Source organism: Anopheles merus, chromosome 2L, assembly GCF_017562075.2.
Source record: "Anopheles merus strain MAF chromosome 2L, AmerM5.1, whole genome shotgun sequence".
Taxonomy (NCBI): Eukaryota; Metazoa; Arthropoda; class Insecta; order Diptera; family Culicidae; genus Anopheles; species Anopheles merus.
Window position 1 is genome coordinate 52,805,173 of NC_054083.1, and position 13,794 is coordinate 52,818,966.

The following is a 13,794-nucleotide window of genomic DNA, read 5'->3' on the forward strand; positions in this document are numbered from 1 at the left end:
ATTACAAATATTGTCTTTGTGCGGTAAATCAGTACGAAGGTACGAAACCAAAGCATTTACAACCAATCAATACCATCCGCTAAAGGCAACATTGACGCAGTACTAAGTCTATACATTCGCCGGAAGGCAAGTTCCTTTCCCGGTGGCTAATTTTCCGCTACAAAAATAACGTCAAACTTGTCTGCCAATCCTCCTACAATCCCCTCTATTCCTCGAACACAGTACAATTAAGTCATAAAGTTAGCAAAGGCTGCAATTCATCGTGGCAAATGATGAACGTCTATGGGGGACGGGGACTGCACATACATACGGTCGGGCAAGAGCGATAAGACACACAGCCCACCAGTAACTGATAGGGATGTTACACCAGGTGAGCAAGGCGTTGATTGATGCAGTTGCCGTTGGGCGATGTAAATGCATCTTCTCTTAACGGTGGCGCTAAGCTAAAGCATCACATGTCAGGGAGAGAGAGTGAAGCGCTATAGAGAAAACGAAACGGCGATTACAGCACAGGAACTCTGGCAAACAAACCCCGCAGTTTCAGCCATCGCAGCAAAGCTATGGGAAAATGATGAAGCAGCAGATCCAGCAAACCGCCTGGGACCCCTGCTGCATGCTAGTGTGTGACCGCCTTATCAGCCCCAACCCACCAAACACCCCTTCTCGATGCACGCCAGTCACGTCTCACACATCTCTCAAAACATAAATACCGCAAAAGTCATCATCAAACAGGCATGTGCGCGAAGTTACTCAATCTTTCGGAACGCGCAAAACGCGCGCGATAAAGCGTGTGTGCAAACTGAATGAGAAGTGCGTGTGTGAAAACCGTAACAGCGCGCCATGATGTAGCAGGAGGAGGTGGAGGAGGAGGAACACAACCCCGCTGCCGGAAGACGGGAGGAGGTTCGGTGTGAAACTGAAGCGAAAAAGAGCCTGTGGGCTCTTGCGGAAAACCCGAACCAAACAGATCAATCACGACGACAACAGAGCAAGGCAAGCGTCTCTTGGGAGTTTCTTCCGCAATGAAGGCTTTACACACACTGGCTGAAAGGATGAAATATGATGGCAACATAAAGAGCAAAATATACACAAGCGCGTGTGTGTGATGTACGCCGAGCCGCTTCCCATTCACGGGACGGAAAATCTCGCCACGTAATTGTGCTCGCCTTCCGCCACGGAACACGGTTGCCTGGGTGGAAAAGCGGACGCGCAGCTACCGGGTTCCCAGCACGAGGCGTGTTATCAATGATGAGGAAGCAAGTAGATCGTTTATTGGAAAAAGGGGGCTGATAGGAGGGATGCACACGATTAGCCCAGTTCTCGTGGAAAAATCTGGTTTCATTCACACCGCGTTACTGGATATCTAATTAAAAACTACTTTCTTCGATGGACGACGGTTTTATTATACGAGCACAGCGCGCGAGATTGATCTTGCTCTGCTCCTCGAACGCTTTGGTCCGGCTTTAACTTAACGCACGATCGGGCAAAGCAGCCAGAAGTGTGTCAACCTCCTCGTAAACGGTGCCCTTTTTCCCCTAGGCCCGTGACAGGTTGTTGCTCTAATTATCCAGAATTTTAAGCTGGAAAGGCTGCCCCAAAATGTGGCCTATAAGCCTGTAGTTCTTCGCCGCAATTAACAGTATCTACAGCGCTCGAACACGAGCGCTCTGTTAAGAGGCCAGAGCGGCATGTTCAACGGAGCTTTATTTTCACGTTCTTTTTCGGGAGTGTCTGTCGTTTGCCGTTGTGCTCTTGAGTGTCGAAATCATACCGCTGAAAATTATTCGCATTTCCTTTTCATTCTTCAATCTCAAAGTTTACTCATCTTTTCCCGCTTCTTTTCTTATCTCGTTGCAGGTTCGTAATCAACATGCCAGAGTAATAGACGATTTGGGAAGGAAAATAATGAACACCAAACCAGCTGCGATAACGGTGAACGCGATGGGCTGCAGTTACGTTTTGATCTTTCTCTCACTGTCTCTCCATCTCTCTCTATCTCTGGCTGGTATTGGATAACACACCTTAAACGCGCAAACGAGCGAAAAATGAATTTCTCATTCGGAGGTATAACAGCTTGAACATTAAGACACGATCTGGAAACCATTGCCATGACTGCCGGAAATGTGTTGCCGCCGTTCTTTGTGCTGGTGGGAAGGCGCAGCGCAGGCATCTCTGAGCTTTATGTGCCCGGTCCGATGCCGGAACAAATGCATTCCCTGGCAGCAGCACCATTTCCATCGATTACGAACATTCCTTCTGAGCGCTAATTGGCGCGCTGCTGCTGCTGCTGCTGTGTCGATCGATCGATCTTGGCTTGAGAGGAATCAAAAACGGATGACGATTTCTTACCGGCAACGAATGCCGCCCGCCCGCCAGTCATTTGCATTCCCGTATCGGAAATGTGTGTGTCTTTTTAGGTCTCGTTTTAGCGCGTTCCGGTGACGAACATTCCATTGAAAATTCCAATGCCGCCCGGTTTTCCACAACCTGGAGGTGGAGGTTGGGCTGGCTAGCCGGCCGGCCGGGAAAATTCAACCATTTGCTGCTGGAAGGAAGCTGGAAATTTCGCGAATGTGTGAAATGAGAAGGAGGAAAGAGGGCAGCGGGCGGGTCCATTCTTTCGCGCTATTGTTCTTCGATCAGCCTCGCTGATCTTGATGGGATGGAATGGGGGAGTTGGTTTGAAGAATTTGATCACCTTCCGGTCCTCCTACCGTCCTCGCACGTTTTGGGAAGGGTAATACACACACACCTGCGTCAAACGAGTCATAGCGAGTCAAAGGTAGGGAAAAGAAGAAAGGAAAGAGAAAACGAGAGAGCAAGGGAGGCATGGGATCGAATTAGAGACAAAAGAAGGTGCGGTTTTACCGGAAGAAAATTTATACGATTGACTTACAAGATCTGTACAAAGCTTTAAAATGGGAGAATATCGACGAGGAGATGGCGTGTGTGTGTGTGTGTGTGTGTTTTCTCGCCATTCCATTTTACAATGGGAAAACACAAAGCAAAGCTAGCTGGTTTAACCCCAAATATAGCAATAGGTGGGTTTTTGGAGTGTTTAATCACGAACCTCGAATCCGGGGAAGAACCGAGCAGCTGGAGTGTGTGAAGTGCGGGAAATATATTTTGAACTTTTCCCCTGCCTTCAGCGCGCTTGCGAACGGCGAAACCTGCTGAATATTTCATCCCCAAATTGGTACCTTTCCAAGCGTAGGGCAAATGATTTTTGGCACTGAGTAAGAAGCTGCCTTGAGGCACACACAGCAATCACAGTCGAAATCTTAAGCACGTGTATCACGGCGCTGTGTTTTCCGACACAAACATCTCTCGAATGAATCAGCGCCGCTCTGCTGATGTAATGAAATGACGTGCTTTACACCCTGAAGGGGATGATGATAACACTATCGCTCAAACTGTACGGGAGCGGCTTGAATAATGGTTTGGTTTTAAGAAATCCTTCATACTGTGCAGTGCTTTGAAGCTATTTTTTACGCACACACTTAAGTGTATCAAAGATTCGTGTTGTGTCTTTTCTGGAACTGTTTTCTGGAACGATTGGAACGATTATGAAGGTTTTTTTTTTTGTGTCTGTTCCTTTTCTTAGCATTTTTTGTTTGCACTTTTCGAATTTAATCGCTTCTAGTCATGCTTTCGCAACGATCGAGAAGCGTTTATTGCCCTTTTCAAAGCCGCAAGGGACAGGGGAAGGAGAGCACCACAAGCAGAGAGATAGGCAGGCAGACGAACCTTATCAGCATGACCTCGATTGAAGATTAATTTTGTTTGCATTTTCCATGTTTCTTGTGCCCTCTAGTGGTGGTTCGTTTTTGCATATTGCTCATTGTTTGTTGATTAGCACCCTCACTCTCTCACTCTCTCTCTCTCCGATGGTGCCCCTTAGATCTCCGGAGCCGTCCCGCACCAGCGTCTATTGGCGATAGTAAATTAAAGCTGAGCCTTGTTTACCATACGCGTACAAATAGAGTGTCTCATTTTGTCCGGATCCGTTTCCCTTGCGTTTCCTTTTTTCCCCTGTCCCCTTTAGTCGGTTCGAATCTCTTTCGCAATCAGTGCGTGACGGGGGTACGTGCGTTGTTCTCTAGTCGCTTTTGTCACAAGTCACACACACACACACACGCCAGCCATACTTTACATGATGAAATGCAGCAAAATGCACCTTCCTGTCCCTTTCTTGCGATTAGTGTTTCCCCTTTGCTCCACTTACTTTCAGTGTTCAGCCCTTCGCAATCGCGCCGGGCCAGTCTTATTACCGTCTAGTTAAGCCGGTTAAGTCTACAGCGAGTCTAGGAGGCAACTATGCAACAGCAGCACACAGGAGGGGGTTTGGCTTTCTCACATCACACGTCGTAAGGTGGGGGCACCTGTGTGGGGCTTCCATCGCGCGAAGGTAAAGCAGGGAGGCAAACAGAAACAAAAACAAAAAAGACGGAACTGAACTCTGACTGGATATTCGCGCTCAGGAAGAGAAATAGTTACCAATCACATCGGACACATAAGACGCCGTGGAGTGAAAGAAAAGGCATGTCATGTACGGGCCAAGAAGGAAGAAATATGCTGCGTGTACGCGAACGACAGAAACATAAGAAAGCATAATCGTATAGCGCCACAGGTCGAAACCGAAAGCACCAGCCCGGCACACACAGTCGCTGAAGGGAAGGGAGAAGAAACCACCGCGGTCTCTCCTCGTTCGCTCGTGGCTGCCGTAGAGCATCGTCGAACGCGCCTCTACGTCATATGCGCAGCTCACGCCAGAAAAGCTCTCTTCGGGTGGTTCTCTCCGGTGATGTTGCTGTTGCTGCTGCTGGTCGGTCGGTTGCTGGCGCTGGCGTTTCTCTCTCTCGCTCTTCACTGCCTCGGGATCGGGGCCGCACATTTGAACGTCGCCGTCGGTTGCGTGCGGTGTGTTGTTGGATCGATCAGAGACCGACCGCGTGCACACAGCAAAAAACCGTCCCGTGTTGGGGCTTTTGTATCAATTGAACTTTCGTGGCGTTCGGAGCTCGGAGTTCTTCCGAGCCGATACCACGGTGTGTGCAGTACATCGTGTACCGTGAAGCGCGCGTGAGCTTGTCTCTGGAGTGAGTGAGTTGGCGGTGGGTTGGTGGGTTGTGTTGATGTGGAGAACGTCCGCGGCCGTCTATCATCCTCTGCGGCGCGCGTGTGTTTCACAGTGCAATACACTGTGCGTTACGGTGCATTTGTGCTGAGGGAGAGCATCGTACGAATTGTTTTGGTGTTTGGTGGATCTCGTTGTGAATTGTGAATCCATTTGTGAAAGCTACCGAGAGTCCGTTGCATGCACTAAAATGCATGCTTTTTGTGGAGGGCCGCTGAGTCGTCACTCGTACGGTAGTTTTGTGAATTTCAGTAATTAATCGATCAGATAGTTCCAAAAGGTGTGCACCCCATACCTTCGTGCAAAAATCGCCACCGGAAAGTGATTGTGCAGACACGGAAACGAATCAATTTGGACCGAAACACGTTCCAAATAATTATCGATGTTCGCGCGAACGCCACCACGATGACGACGACCGCGTCGGACAGAAGTCGCCACGAACAACCTTCACGATTGTGTGAAGATCATTATCGGCAATGCCCAGCTTGCGCCCGGGAGCAATAGTTTTTCGATTGTTGTTGTGCCACCCTGAATGAAGAAGAGGGATGAAGTATAGGAGGATCCAACGAGGGGAGTTTCTGCTTCTGCACTTGACTTTCGAGTTCATCGTACAAGAAACGACGCTGCATTTGTTGTTGTTGCTGTTGGGCCCATCCGAAACAGGCTCAATAAAACACTTGTCCGGGATGTGATGTGATGGGATGGGGGGGGGGGGGGGGTTGGTGTGGTGTGCTGGTGCACCAATTTATGAGCCACTGAAGGATATCTTCTGTTCGCGGCGCCAAATAGTTGTTGGGTTATTGTGGGCTCCTCCGGACGACTGGGCTGGGGAAACAATGCACTAAGGGCGGTCACTTATGACGACTAATGAGCCATTCTGCTGCTGTTCTGTCCGACCTTGGACGGAAGGATGGTAAATTTATTGGTTCCTGCATTCGATATGTATCTGGCGCTTGTTTGGTGTGTTTCTTCACCTGCTTCACCTCCCACTTCGTGTAATGAAAGAGACCCCCTCTCCTGCCCAGGAAGATGAGTGTGGTGATTGTTCTATTAAGCGCGGCAACTTCAATGTCACCGCCACGGTATCAGTGTCTAGGAAGCGTCTGACATGTGGGGAGACACAGTTTAGACATTCCTGCTGTGGAAATTCTACTCCACTGGAACGTGGCGGCATTATTCCCATTGTAAGTGGCAATCGTGCTGCGATCGTTAATCTGACAAAACGGTGTAGCAAACAGGAAGCAGAACTGCTACTGCTCTTCTCTAGCTCCCCACCCCTTCAGCAACAATGTCTAGCGGGTGGCGGGATCATTAAACAAATTGAGTAGAATTAAAATAAATGAAGCAAATCGTAATGGGTATGAAATGGAAAATCGCACCACCATTAGACGTGTAGTAGTAGACCCGTTACGTGTGTGTGCGTGTGGCTTTGTGAGTTTATGTGTGTTGAGTACACACACACACCCTCTTCAAGAGTGTCAATTAGTGAGCAAACATTTGGTTTTCGTAGCTCCATTTACGTGTCTTTTATCGTATGAGCGGGAGGAGCTGTTTCCGACATGATTCCCCAATTTTGTTTGTCGGAATTTTACCGTCCAGCGGGGACAAGATTCAATAGAAAAAGTGAGCTGTTTAGGTAAATATGCTCATGCCACCAAAGTGAACAGTAACTGCGCAACAATAGAACATTTCAGAGCCAACTTTGCTTCCTAATCGTGTCTACACGCTCCCGGACACGCTACCCTTACTTCCTTTCCGAGTACAAGGGAAAGTGGAAAGCTCCCAAGGGGAGGGGTAAGCAAAGAGTGTTGACATCTCTATCTTCTTTCCATACGGACGGAAACGCGACGCACGTCAGGGCAATTGTGTGAAGATCAGTAAATAAATGCGTTCGGCGCGATGCCGGGTTTTGTCCGCCCGGACCATTTGGCGCGGCCAGCAGACAACTGCTGATGTCGGCTAATGTTTGTTGTGTGTGTGCTATTTTTTCGCATGACACGATGTTAAGGGGGGGGGGCATACGGGATCGCGTAGGAGAAGAGAGCAATGATGAAGTGCTCACACGAACGTGCGTCAAGTCGTGTGCGCGTGTTCCTCCAAAGAAAGGTCGGGATCGGTTTCGATCACTCTTTTTTTTGCGGCTGGCGCTTGTACTACGGCCCAGTGGTCTGTTTGGCTTGGATTATCCATCGACAGACATTTGTCTTGTCCGATTCCGCTGAAGAAGCATATTGGGTAAATATTGACTTAAAGCATTGCAAATAACGAAAAAAAAAAAATCGCTCATAAAGGAGCAGGGGGACATAGATTAGGGGACTGGGGATGAGAAATCGCACGCCCGTCTCTTTTACGGGGTTAGTCCAGAGTTTGGCAATATTTGTTTGCATAACATTAGCAGCACGATCTCTGTCCGCCGTCTGCTCAGTGATCACGGCGCGCACGCTGGTCAAGAGGTGAAGATTTCAGAAACTTCCGGCTGCAAACATCGCGCTTAGTCAATTAGTAGCTATTTGTGGAAAGTTTTTCGCCAAGCGGATGCAGCAGCAGCAGCAGCGAAGAGTCTCAGTGTGTGTTGTTCGATGGCTCGATCGCTTCGAATTCGTGCCGGTACTTTAAAATTTAAGTCGCTTGTTTTGTAGATTGTCTATTGGCAAGGGGAGGTTTGAGCCTTTTTGTGCCATCAAATCGATAATAATAGGAGAAGCGTTAGCTCTTCTTCTTGGGAATGGAATCGCTTACTTTTGTGGGATGAGATCGTGCGTGAAAATGTCGATGTCCGTAATTAATAACTCCCACTACACACTGGGGGAAATCTGGTTCGATCGTGGGGGCGTTCGTGGGAACAAGTGTGGGCAAGAAAGGTGAAGTGAACACAGCACCCTTAGCAACGTTCTCAGTGTGCGTTGCCATCTCTCAGGAACGGTTTTTCGTCGTACACGTTTCAAGTGTTTTTGGCAGAGAAGTAAAAGTCAAAGTAAACAGCAGACACTTGTTTGGTCCAAAGAGGTAGCGTGAGGTGTATCTCTTGTAGATTCGGTTGTTTGTTTTGTCGAAAAAAGGAATTCATTTCCGATTAAATAAAAAGTACTTGCCGTGTGGCTGGCTGGCTGGCTGGGAGGTGCTTTCTTATCAAACTAGAACGAACCCGAGAGCGCGACGGGGGGGAACATGTTTCTTGTTTTGTGTGTGGTGTTTGTCCCTGTTCAAAAGCAAACAAGAGATGTCTATCGCCAACGCCGTGTAACACGGCGTGCATGTGTGTGTGTTGTGTGGCGCAAGAGGAAGAAGAGGAAGTTATGGAAATGTCATCATATTTTGATTTCCCTTTCACTTGTGTTATCACTAGAAGCGGCGGTATAAATATTGTGTAGTTAAGTGTAAACCAGAAATTCTTCACCAACAAACTGTGTGTGTGTTGGTGTGTGTATGTGTGTTTGTGTGCAATAAAAGTGAAAAATAAGAAATCGATCGAAATATCGTAGGTTGCTAGATTCGATGAAAAATCAACCCTCCCGCTGAAGCAGGGAAAAGCAGGGTCGGAGGGGGCATTTAGACGCCCCGAATTCTATTCCGAAAATTGATTTCGGTCCCTGAGGAATACGCCATCGCTTAAAGATGAGCATCAACGAGCAGCCGCAGTCGCCGCAGCCGCAGCAACAGCAGCAGTCGCCGCCGACCGATTTCAGCTTCAAGTCGAACAAGCTGGTTATCCTGAAGGATTTGAAGGCAAAGCTGAAAGGCTATCTGTTTAGCGTATGTAATCTTTCAGCTACTTTACACCTTTACCTTATTCTTCGATCGTTGTTCGTGTGTTTGTGTGTTGTTTTTTTTCTGTTGTTACGGTGTTACTCTATTGTCTTTGATTTGTTAAGTGCTTTCCAGTAAGAATGCTTACTATAAAAGGTGCCTTGTAAGTGGTTAATTATGTGCCTTAAATCTTGTCTTCTTGGGTCATGGACCACACGACGTCGCCTTCATAGCTTTATGAGAACGGAGAACGTTTTCGTGCCACTGATTTGCAAATGAGTGTTTATTAGTTGACCGACCTGAGGAGACCCCTCTGTTTGGGGCCGCACAAAATGGTTCGCTTTCAAGGGACGCATCGTTTCATAATCTGTTATTTACTGTCGTTCGCCCCCAAGCACTCCTTTACAGTTTAATTACCTTCCCATCCTTGTAGAACTTGTGGGATGGTATATTTGCGTTTCGTATTTATGATGGTCCCCCTCCCAATAATCATAATAGTCCCCCGTTGTCGTCTCTTCATGCGTTTGTGGTTCTGAGTGTGGTTGGAAATTCTCACGAGGGTGTAGCGCTACTCGGCAAAAGAATTTAAGGGAATAGTGTATTGTGTATTGGGCACCATTAGCACGTTTCTGTGACATTTGTAAGATTGTAGTTTGTGGTGGTGAGGTGATAACGAAGCCAAATATTTTGCCTAACATAAACAAACTTACAGTTGGGAAGAATCTAGCATCTTGCGGAAGACACAGCAGAAGAAAACATGAAAACAGTGAACCAATTCTTCACCTTGATTGCTAATTGTAACTGCGAAATCTAGCATCTCTGTTTATTGGGAGGATTTTATTCTTTCATTTCCTTCATTATCATCTCTATTCTTCTGGCCAGCAAAACTGAACCGTATAATCGTACATTTACCCCGTTGGATGGAAAAATCAATCCTCCCTCAGCTCGAATGTTTGGTAACAGCACCTGCCTATGTGCGAAGAATGCAGAGAAAAAGGCAGCACAGAACGATTCGAACGGTAAATTGCTCGCTCGCGGGATCGCTCCTCTACGCCCAAGGATCGGTTGATTGATCTTCACGTCTTCCCCCCCCGCCGGATCCGATTAATCGATCGGCCACCGTTTCCAGGTGGGGCGTTGAATCGGCCCACTTTTTGAGCCAGACCAGGAAGTCTACGCTTAGGTCAAAGTGCCCCAGTGTGTGAGTGCCTTCCAAAGGTGTTGTGTTTGCTGCTTTTCAACCCAAAATGCAGGATCTAGTAGGCGGCGTGTGGCGCTACGGTTGATATGGGTGTAATGGAATAAAAACAACAACGCGCAACACATCCGGCCCCTACGGAGAGCCAGATCCGGGCCAGATGGGGCGAAAGAATTGAAATCAAATTCCTGCTTCCTCGCGCCCGAAAACACTTCCTCCCTCCCAAAAATAAGGTGGAAGGCGTTATAATTATAATTCACAGCGCCAGAGGGCAAAGCAGAGCAGAGCAGAGCAGCCAGCTTCGCAAGCGTGATTACGTTTTTTTTCTTCTTTTCGGTCGATGGTGTGAGGTACGATTTCTCGGTGCCGCCAACAGGAGGGTTCCGTTAGAATCGGATTGGGCTTTCGGTGGATGTACACGGAGTAAAGCACGCACACACCGACGGTGGACGCAGGCACCGTTGAGTGTAGTTAGAGTACAGCAGTTTTTTCATGCTTTTTTTTTTGGGAGGGGTACCATTTTTGCCCCTGATTGGCACACACTTCAGGGAAAAGGGCTGGGTGGGCGGCGGTGATCGATAAAACTTGGTCTATTTTCGAAGAGCTTTTTCCCCCCCCTGGTACTGTCGGGCATGGCTCGACTTTTCGGAGGGGCTTTCTTGAAGCTCATCCTGGGGGAGAAGCGATTGACGGCCTCAATTTGTGTACGGTTCCGTTCGTTTCGTTCGTACAGTCGTTCGTTCGGTTCGTGCCCAAATTACGGGCCTCCCAATCAAGGGTTTATGTGAAATCGATTGCGACTAAATATGTAATTCGGGGCTGGAGGGAGTAGCAGAGGGGTGGTATAGTTTGTTTTTATATACCTTCATTACTTGGCCCCACAAGCACTACGGTGTTGACCAACTTGAGCACTTCAATTCATTCATCCCTCCGTGCAGCAACAACAACAACAGCTCAGCAGTGACCGTGGCCATCGAGTTTCTAGGTCTGATGGTCCCATTTCTGGGCCAACAGGTGCACCACTCTGGACTGGGTGTCGGATGGAAAGTCATGAAATGCATAATAAATAAGCCTAATGGTTGTGTTGTGTTGTGTGTTGTGCCTTCGATTGTAATGCGAGTCGCCACAACCACGCACACACAATAACTGAAGGTTGTTGATGCATTGAAATGCGATTAGGAAAGCGACCGATGCGATGGCATTCGATCAAAGTTGGGATTTCCCATCGAACATCATCGGGGCTCTTTGACAACATTGTAACAGTTCATAAAGGGGGCTTTTAATGTGTTTTAGGTCGTTCTATCCATTACAAGTTCGTTTCTTAATCCAATTTTTGAAAAGTATTTTGATAACAGCACTGTTAATAAGATCCTATAATGATTTAATCCTCTCCCACTACCCATCGAGGGCGAGAAACCATTTTTCTTAATGGTTTAATTTTTGTTTTTCATCCCTTATCTCGGTGTTCAGCAAAAAAGTGTTGTGCTTCGGTCGGCTCTCGGTTTTCGGTTGCTCTATTGCGGCAGAGTTTTGGGAGGCCCGGGACCGGAAGGTTAATGGACCGAACGGGGTTAAACTCGTTCGCACTGGCATTATTGGCAGAAAATTGGCAAAGGCACACACACACGCACAGAGAAGTGTGTTTCCACAGCCAGTTTCATTGTGCCGGAGCAGTTTCTCACAAGCGCGCCCATTTTCGCGTCTGCATTTCTTCTGTTCACGCGCGGGAAATTGAGCCAAAAGAAGGAAATACATATGTATTGGCAGATCTGTAAAGGGAGGAAGGTATTTGAAGGCGAAGCGACGGCTGCTGCTGCTGCCGCTGGTGGTCTCTTGGAGCCCCGCCAAGGGGCAGAGAAAGGTTAATCGATGACTTTTGTTGCCACCGCATTGCAGCCCATGCTTTCCTCCAGCAGCGGCAACGGTAGTTTTGTTTCTTGGCGTTTTTTGTTGTTAATAGTTTGCTTTTGTGTTTGGTGCATTTTGTTTTCTCCTCTCCTCACCACATCCCCCATCCAACCTTTTCTTCAGTTTCTCGTTGGCTGTGTTTGGGCGAGATTTTTCCCAGCTCAAATTAGCCCTCACTAACAAGCGGCGGCGGCGGCACAACAGCTGGGAGGCTCCACGAGATGCAATTTGGAAATGGGATGGAGTTTCATTGCTCTCGGCTGTGTTTTCCCTGCATAAAAAGGGCTTACCGCTGCGCTATCGCGGGACCTGTAACCTCTCAACCTGCTAATTATCGTGCCTATACAATATAGATCGACGGGGTGGAGCGCGGATTCCGTTTCCTCACTGTGTTTATGACCCGTCGCGTGTGCCGAGATGGGGACGCGCTTCTCGAGGTAGCTCTGGTAATTGCATGATACTACTGCTGCGTGTTGTTGCACTCTTTTTGGGGGGAAACCCTGAAACCTCCAACGCTACCGATCGGGATAAAAAATCTCATCAAACTCCTCCTTCTTTACAACGCCCTCCAAAAACCTACGCCCACACGAGGCAGGGGACACACGACGATGCTGATGGGGGTCGTTGCACCTACTACTACTGTCAGACACAATTCCTGCCGCGTCCGGGAGAAGAAAGCACAGAGAGAGAGGAAAGCTAATCAGAAGGGAACGTGCTGGTGGAAGTGGAGAAAATCTACACAGTGTAGATCAAAATTACTTTCACCCTTGGTTTGTGTGTTGGCTGGCTGGCTGGCTGGCAGGCTGTGTGGCAATAGACACTTTTGCATTGGGGAAAGAGGCCCTTTATTTTTGCCGCTCCCTCCTCGGTGGGTGTCCCGTCCAGTCCTTTCTCTTTCAGCATAACTTTGTAGCATAGCGAACAAACCCCGAGAGCCGCGCGCGTGCCTTTTGGCTCGGTTCTTTGTTTCACCGCTTCTGGAGGTGCTGGTGATATAAGGCCGCTGATACGTCATACGAGCCGAGACTTGCGGCAGCAGCAACAGCTTTACCTACCCAACAGTTATGCGAGAAAAGGGTATGATGGACTGAACGCGCCCGATAAGATCGCTAATTTTGTTGATACATCTCTTGTGCGCGCCGAGGAACGGTGTCGAAGTTGCCGCTGTCCAACAACAGCTGTGGGTCTGTGGAGATGTAGCGAAGGAAAGGGATTATGTTACCTGCTGCTGCAATGCTACGATCGACAACGGAAAGAAGGTGTTGTGTATGATTAAGGGCCTTTTCTGTGTGTGTGTTTCTGGCGATGAAATGTGTTTAGGGAAAAATAGCTAGGAGAGTAGATAATTTAATTCTATTTTGCAGATTGATTTCAACTTTGTAAGAACTTTGAAGGCAACATTACACATAGTTCAAGTAGCTGGTTATGTCATGCAAATGGTACCAAACAATGTAGTTCACAAAACGCTTCTCGATTATTGTTGTGAACCTAACCCATAAGAAAACTTGCCAACAAACACTCCCTTCACTGTGAGGACCTCACACAGTTGATAAGCCTCACAGCTTCAAAGTATTTTTTATCACCATATTTCTTCCAATACTGCTGCAACCGACTGCTGTTGAGTGTGTGTGTGTATGTGTGTCGATTAGCTGAAAACGAAAGCACGTACGCCAGAAAGTCAATTTAAGCCCGGCCCTACCGGGCGACCAGCAAGCCTAACGTGGCTGCAGTGGCTGGCAACGGGCAACTGTGTGTGATATGCCGCAGCGCGGCTCTACAGCAGGATATTATATCCACCGTTTGC

General features: G+C 48.0%; 1 protein-coding gene across 5 annotated transcripts in view; it reads left to right on the forward strand.

The window, feature by feature from the left end:
- Positions 1–13,794, forward strand: part of LOC121593683 (serine/threonine-protein kinase N) — a 67,022-nt gene that overhangs the window by 12,340 nt on the left and 40,888 nt on the right. The window contains exons 1-2 of one of the 5 annotated variants that reach the window (XM_041916258.1): positions 4,692–5,114; positions 8,484–8,890. The exons of 1 other annotated variant lie outside the window; for it this stretch is intronic. In XM_041916258.1, the coding sequence (XP_041772192.1) occupies positions 8,753–8,890 (138 nt within the window). In that variant the 5' untranslated portion in view covers positions 4,692–5,114; positions 8,484–8,752. Of the gene's footprint in view, positions 1–4,691; positions 5,115–8,483; positions 8,891–13,794 lie in introns of those variants that run through there. 3 more of the 5 variants (XM_041916261.1, XM_041916260.1, XM_041916266.1) reach the window with 3 other exon arrangements.